Source organism: Akebia trifoliata, unplaced genomic scaffold, assembly GCF_017979445.1.
Source record: "Akebia trifoliata isolate Shusen 1 unplaced genomic scaffold, ASM1797944v1 Contig00547, whole genome shotgun sequence".
Lineage (NCBI taxonomy): Eukaryota > Viridiplantae > Streptophyta > Magnoliopsida > Ranunculales > Lardizabalaceae > Akebia > Akebia trifoliata.
This window is the reverse complement of record NW_028237086.1, coordinates 25,842-33,251: the sequence shown is the minus strand read 5'-3', so window position 1 is coordinate 33,251 and position 7,410 is coordinate 25,842. Positions and strand designations below refer to the sequence as shown.

Genomic DNA, 7,410 nt, shown 5'->3' with positions numbered 1-7,410 from the left:
TCTTGTTCAATATAATTATTAAAAATTAAATAATCAATATTATGTTTTAATAATTAAACCTTCTTCTATTTTTAAGGATTCCAATTCATTCTATAATTACATTAATATTTTAATTTTTGTAATCATTACAATATTTTGTTCTCTAATTGTAATACTCGACAATAATTCATTATAATATTTATTTTTGAGGACATATCCGACTATTAGATATTAAAAGAAAAAAAAAAAACTCATTTAATATGATATATGAAATGAGATTCTTTATGTAAGTGGGTTTCAATATTTTAAGAGTTGATTCCTATATATTGAGAGCAGGGATTAGAGAAAGATTTATTCTGAAAGCGTCAGAATGAGGTTTGGGAGCGGAAGCGACACCCCTAATAAAGGATTGAGTCACTAAGGTCATACCCCAGTTTAGTCCCATGACTCTCTCCAATAGATCGGTTTTTTAGAGTAGTTGGTTGATTAATAAAAGGGAAATGTATGAAATTAGAAAATTTTCTTAATAATTGACAAAATTGAATGGAGGAACAACATTGGACACTTTGATGAAAGTTGTGACTCGTGAGGGATTATCTTCAACAACACTAAGCGACTAAAGGGGAGATGGTTAATGGTGTTGTTCCTACAAATTGAAAAATTGAAATTTTGAAAATCCAATTTTTTTTCTTCAAATTTCAGAATCTTATAAACTTGAAATAGAACATAATAGAGCTTGAACACCTTATTGTGTATGTGAACACCTTTGTGAAGCTCATTTAGTAATTCGATCAAACACCTATTGAGTATTTCACTAAACACCTTGTATGCCACACCTTCCAAGAATTTATTTGATAATGACAATGAAGGATACCCAACTAATAGTAACAAATGCAAAGAAGATAAACCACACACAGAAAGAATACGAACACAATACCCACAACATGAGATTTTACATGGTTCATCCAAAAATTACGTCCATGGAGGTATGACCGTTGGAGCTCGATTTTACTATGAAGAAAATGGGGCAACTCGATACAAAGAAACGCATATCTATTACTTAACTTCACATTCTTCTAGATCTCAATCTTCCCAAATCTTTCAACCTCTCCTCTTTTGAGTTTCTTTCTTTCTCTACTCGCTTCTCTTGAAAAGACTTAGACTTAAAGTTAGACTTTTTAAAACAAAGAAAACAAAATCCCTTTTAGAAACATCACATAAGTGATCTACTTATATAAGTTACAAGCCCAACTTACCTTCGACCGACCAAAAAACACATATACTTGGATCAGACCTAATTGATTTTGAACCATGCTTTAACAATTTCTATCTTGACAAAAAAACTCTTCAACCCTTGGAAGTCTTGGAACCTCAATGTGTTTATAACACCTCCACCTTGATGTGAAATCACTCATCTCCATGCACCTCAAGTGAGGAGGTACCTTCCAATCTCAACAAGCAATGAGATTAAACAAGTTTAAGCAATGCTCAAACTTGTCCATTGTAACCAGTTTAGTGAGATTTCCCTCACTTGCCACAAGTGTAAAGTGCATTTCATCTTCCTATCCATATCTTTGCGGTGGTATGATGGTTCTTCTTGGCCTTCCTTGTGTTATGCTAGAAGACTTATCATAAATCCTCTCTTTTTGTTGTTCTTTCCTACCGGATGTGCTACCACCCTCAAATTGAATTTCAAGTTCTTCCATTATATTATTCTCCGTACTAATAGGAATTGAAGTAGCAACTACATTGTCACCAACAACCGACTTCTCACCATCATCTTTCTTGAATTCTTCATTTTCCATGAAACCTTCATCAAAGACCACATCTCTACTAAGGATTTTTTTCTTGTTTACCAAATCTCAAAGCTTTAATCCCTTATCGAATTCGAGGAATATACACTTGAGTGACTTTGATTACAATTTGTTTCTCTCATCACTAGGAATGAGAACATATGCCTTGCATCCAAACACCTTCAATGTAGAGTAATCTATTTCTTTACTCGATCATACCTCTCTGGCACATTAAAATTCAAGTAGCTTAGTAGGTGATCGATTAACTAAATAGCAAGCATAGTTTACTGATTTAACCCAAAATGATTCAGGCAACCTTGTATGTAGTCTCATGCATCTCTTACTTTTCATAAGACTTCTATTCATCATCTTGACCACGCCATTTTGTTGAATATTTTTCGTCATGATGAAATGTCTTGTGATGCATCTTTTTTGCAAAACTTCAAGAACTTGCCATCTTTGTCTTCATCCCCATTGTTGTTTTTTCAAGTACTTGATTTTCTACCTCGGACTTCCACTCCACAAACTTGGTAAAGACATCGGATTTTTCATTCATAAAGTAAACCCAAACCTTTTTTGAAAAATCATTCATAAAAAAAGATCTCTTTTAGAAGCACCACATAAGTGAATCACTTACATAAGTTACAAGCCCAAATTAGCTTGGACCGACCAAAAAACACGCATACTTGGACCTGGCTTAATTGATTTGGAGCCATACTTCAACACAACTAAAATCAAGATATGAGTTTGTTATGTTGTTCACCTCGCTTAACAAAGGTTTGTGAGGATTTTGTTTAGTGATGAGAGTTCTTGGTACAAAAATTCATATAGTGACGAAAGTATGTATGGATCCTTGATTCAGAATGTCAAAGTCATAGTCACAATATTGGACAAAAATTTGCCAAAAAAATCGTCGAAAGGGAGTTTCTTGAAAATATTAGTGATTATCGAAAAAAAAAACTAGTGTTTATTCTTAAAATAGTCATCAATTATTTAAAGACAAATTGTTGATTTTTTGAAATTATAGGTCCCATTTGATTTTTTTTCCCACTAGAAATTCTCTCCCATGTTTTTTTTTTTTTTTTTCAAAATGTTCGTGAATTTTTCCAAATTAATTGAACATCCCATGCTGAATAATTGCTGAATCCAAACTTGGTTACTATGCTCCTAGATTCCCTTAATGTACATTTCATGATTGTCGACTTCAAATATATGAAATATGGGGAGGTTCAAAGGATAATAAGTGTGACAACATCTATGACAACGATTTTTTGTAAACCACTTTTGATGGGTTTAGAAGTTTCAAAATAGGCAGATTTTTTTTTGTGAGAATGATCTCCTCACCATAGATATCATCCTCACAAAAATCAGCTCATTCCGAAACTTCTAATTCCATCAAAAGTGATTTACAAAAAATTAACGGTCCACAATTATTCAACTTATAAATTGGGGTTAGAAGTTTCGGAGTGAGATGATTTTTTGTGAGGATATTCCAAAGCTTCTAACCCCATCAAAAGTGATTTACAAAAAACAATTGTCATAGATGTTGTCACAATTGTTGTCCCATGAACCATCCCCATGAAATATATATATTTTTTAAAATCATGCATTTTAGAATGGGAGTCACTATCATAACCATAAAAGAACAAGAAAGAAGAAAATGAAAATAAAGAAACAAAGGAGAAGAGTAAGATCTCGGTGGGGACATCTCATCTTGTCACGAACAATAGTGAGATGACTCGCCCGAATTATCTCTGTCTTGAATGATATTTGAAAACAATGGCCACAATTGTAACTACAAATGAGGATATTGTGATTCCTCACAAAAAAAAAAAAAATCCCCATTGTTTGGTTCTTTTATCATTAAACCACAATTTGATAGAAAATTGACAATTGAACAAGAAAAATAAGCTATAAAAATCTATTTAATTTGATTCAAAGCTTACTTGATGGTTTTCTCTTGTTAATCCTGGTTGATGTCATCCATTGCTTTCCTAAAGCAATCATCTCTCCACTCTCTTTCCTTCTAACTTCTACCATTACTGAAGCTAGCTTTCCCTGCTGTCCCAATACCTTAGCTTCAATCTCGATTTCTTCCTGAATTAAATAAAATAAAAAATAACGATTATAATGAGTTAGGTTTCAATTGATCACTAGAAAGTGATTTTGCTACATCTCTAACTTTACCCGATTTTTTTTTTTTTTTTTTTTTGATTATCGAAGAATTTTTTTTTATATAATCTATAAAGAGAACACAACATCAGATTTTGAAGATTGTGGGAAAGAATCAGATTCTAGAACCCGAACCAAATGCCAAAACTTAAGAAACTTTGACGCTCTTACTATATAACTCCCCAAGGATATTCAAAAATTTGTAATGAGCATAGTTAAGTCTGATCCGCATCGGTCTGGTTTTGGGAATAAATTTGATTTGGCCGAGTTTACATTAATCCATGTTTTGGATCATCTAAGTGTTACAAAATTTCCTCCTTTTGGGGGGATAGAATTGTACAAATTTAAACCATTGATGGATGACACCATCTTGAAATCCAATGGCCTATATCTGGATGACATCGTGGTATAACAAATTCCAAAGCCTTTGGCTTGGATTCTAGAATCTGATTTTTGCGAATAATTCAACTCTAGAATCCGATCTATCATGTAATATGTAAAAGGGGAAAAAACCTCTTACGATGAAAATCAGGATTTCTCTAAAATCGGAAATAGAAGATCCATTTCTTGTATTTTTGAAAACCGGATGACTCTGGTTCGAACCAACCAAGTCAATCCTAGACATAAAAGGAATGCTAACGTCTATTGTTTCATGGGGATGTTAACATCCTCCGCAATTTTAGTTATTTGAAAAATACTCATGAAATACATTTATTATTATCTTTAGTGAAAAAATAAGAGTATTTTGGTATATAAATACTTTTACAAAAATGCCATTGAAAGTTTTACGCTAATGCTCGATTGACACAAACAGGGACACATGGGCGACACAAATGATGTGGTGGACATGTAACCGTAGATGCTTTTTTACTTATATTTCACAGAAAAGCATCTACGGTTATGTGCCCGCCATGACGTCATTGTGTTATCCCTGTGTCCCCCTTTGTGTCACTCCAACATGATTCAAAATTTTAATATTTATGAAAAAATTGAAGGTATTTACCATCGATGTCCCCATGAAGCCATAGACATTAGCATTCCCCATATTAAACTAAATTCATTCAACTTGAACAAGGCACTTGTCGAGCCATTCCTATCCAAGAATCATAAAAAAGAAATAAATAAAAAAGAATCATATTCACCAAGTCGAGCTTCAGGAATAAGCCAGTAAAGGAAAAAATCAGAAATTTTCAAATAATTATCAATGTACTGTGTTGATGTGACAGTCATAAATGTGTTGCGAGATACTATTAAAAAGCATCTGTTATGTGCGCACCTCCACTTCAGAAATGTGAGAATCGCAGAATCCCAATGTCACCTCAGCGTTACTTTTTTTTTTTTAATCCAAATTTCGGTTTGGAAAATGCTGGAATGACACAGCGCATTTTACTGCGATTCTCACAAACCCGACGTGGGATGTGAACATAACCATAGATGTGTTTCTTCGGGATACGAGTACAAATCATCTATGGTTATGTATGCTTGTCCACGTCAGAATTGTGAGAATTACAGTAAATCCTGTGTCACCCTACCAAAAAATCCTCCAATTTTGCAGATTTAATCACGAATTTAAAAAATATATATATTAACTGAAATATATGAGATATAATGGGATTGAGAGCCATACGTCAATCTTAGCCGTTGAAAAGTAAGAAATGTTGAAATCAACGGATACATAGATACTCCCTACCGAAGCCGCTATCGCTGATGCCCCTGTGTTGTCGATCAGAGTAGCTATTGCTCCTGTATGCCAATTTCCATTTTTATCCTGCAAAATATAATAAAATTACACAAAATACCTAAGAAAAAAAAAACACAGATTAATTAAATTAAAGAAAATAAAAAAGTAAAATTGGATGATGATGATGATGATGATGAAGCAGGGGGGAAAAGATCTTACTGCTACTTCTTTTGGTACGACGAAGTTGCACTTGATCAAACCTCTCTTGGCGAGTACGATCTTGAGCCCTTGATGAGTTAGGGCTTCGATCTGGTGACCAGTACGACCACGGCTGAAATCTTCCAACCATTTCTTGGCTTTCTCAATATCTATATGACTCTCTCCCATCGTCGCTCTACCCCTCTTTTTTTAATTTATTTATGGAAAACTAGTTTTCTTCTCTCTCTCTCTCTCTCAACATCACATATGAAAAGAGAGGTGATATTCGCACCCCAACTCTACTTATTACACGCCAATTAAAAATAAATAAATGGCTGAGAATAAGTAAAGTATTTTTCCCACAAGGGGCACAACTTATCTCCAAATTCCGATTCGATACACTTTTCATTTTACTTCCCAAAACATGTTTTTTTAGTGAATTCATCACTTTTAATCAATGAATTTGTTGGTGTATCTATGAATTAAAAGTGATGAATTAAAAGTGAAAATTAAAATGAACAATATATCAAACTTTGAATTTTGCATATTCAACACACCATATGGAAATACATTTAATAATAAAGACTAATAAACTGAGAAAATTTTTATTAGCACCCCAACTTTTACTTATTACCCCAATTAAAAATAAAGAAAATAAGTGATTGGTTGAAAATAAGTAAAAATTGGGGTGCCTATTGAAACTCTCTCAATTTTATTTTATTTATGTTATTTTTGGGTTTAAAATTTTATATAAGATTAATTGTAAACAACTACTTAAATTGTTTCAATGAGTGTTATAATGTTTTTTTAAAAATTATAATGTTATAATTTGAGCCAAACCTTTGTAAAATTTGAAGAATATGTTTTGATATTTTAATTTGAGGTGATAAATAATTTAAGAAATTAGGGTGTAATAAGTAAAAGCTGTGATGCCAATAGAAACTCTCATGATAAATGATTCGAAAAAACATATGTGATTGACGTGGCAAGTGCATAAAACCGTATATCTTTTTTCCTTGAGTATCTTGAAGAAAAAGATATAAGATTCTGTACTTAGTAAAATTTGTGAATTATATTCACAAATTTATGGGTGAGGGAGATTGTAAAGTGTATATTTTCGTCCACTCTCAAGTGTGTCATACTCTTAGTCTTAATGACCAGAGTATATTTAGTATAATTTGATAATTGTATGCGAATTTTTCAAATGATACACAAAACGATTAAAACTTCCATACAATTCAACTCTTATTAAAAATTCGTGGCTCTTTGAACCTTTTCAAATCATTAACGACTAATTTTTTTCCCAAACTAAACAAATCAAAAATACTTTCTATAAAGAGGGTTAAAAACACAAATTAACCTATATTTTTATAATAAAAAAATTCTATCTCAATATCACATGATAATATTCCTTACACTTAAAGGTTTCATCAATAGACAATCACTAATATTGTTTGTTATTAAATGTTAAGATTATCAATCAACATTTAGCCCTTTCATTCCTTTTACATTTCTCTCTTCTCTCAGATTTTTTGAACACAAGTCTTGGTAACTCAATAAAGATTTGTGTAAATAGTATGATTAATC

The 7,410-nt window shown here is 32.2% G+C and overlaps 1 protein-coding gene across 2 annotated transcripts; it reads right to left on the bottom strand.

Annotated features, from left to right (window-relative positions):
* Positions 1–298: 298 nt before the first annotated feature.
* LOC147381350 (uncharacterized) lies at positions 299–6,074 on the bottom strand. Of its 2 annotated transcripts, XR_015174626.1 has the most exons (4): positions 5,845–6,074; positions 5,572–5,712; positions 4,948–5,037; positions 3,730–3,869 (listed from the first exon to the last, which is right to left on the bottom strand). XR_015174626.1 is itself a non-coding variant. In XM_086430548.1 (3 exons), the coding sequence occupies exons 1-3, from the start codon at positions 6,010–6,012 to the stop codon at positions 3,708–3,710; spliced, it is 471 nt and encodes a 156-aa protein (XP_086286674.1). In that variant the 5' UTR covers positions 6,013–6,074; the 3' UTR covers positions 299–3,707. The 2 variants fall into 2 exon arrangements, 1 of the variants encoding a protein (XP_086286674.1); XM_086430548.1 differs by lacking the exon at positions 4,948–5,037 and having other exon boundaries at positions 299–3,869.
* Between the last annotated feature and the right edge of the window lie 1,336 nt (positions 6,075–7,410).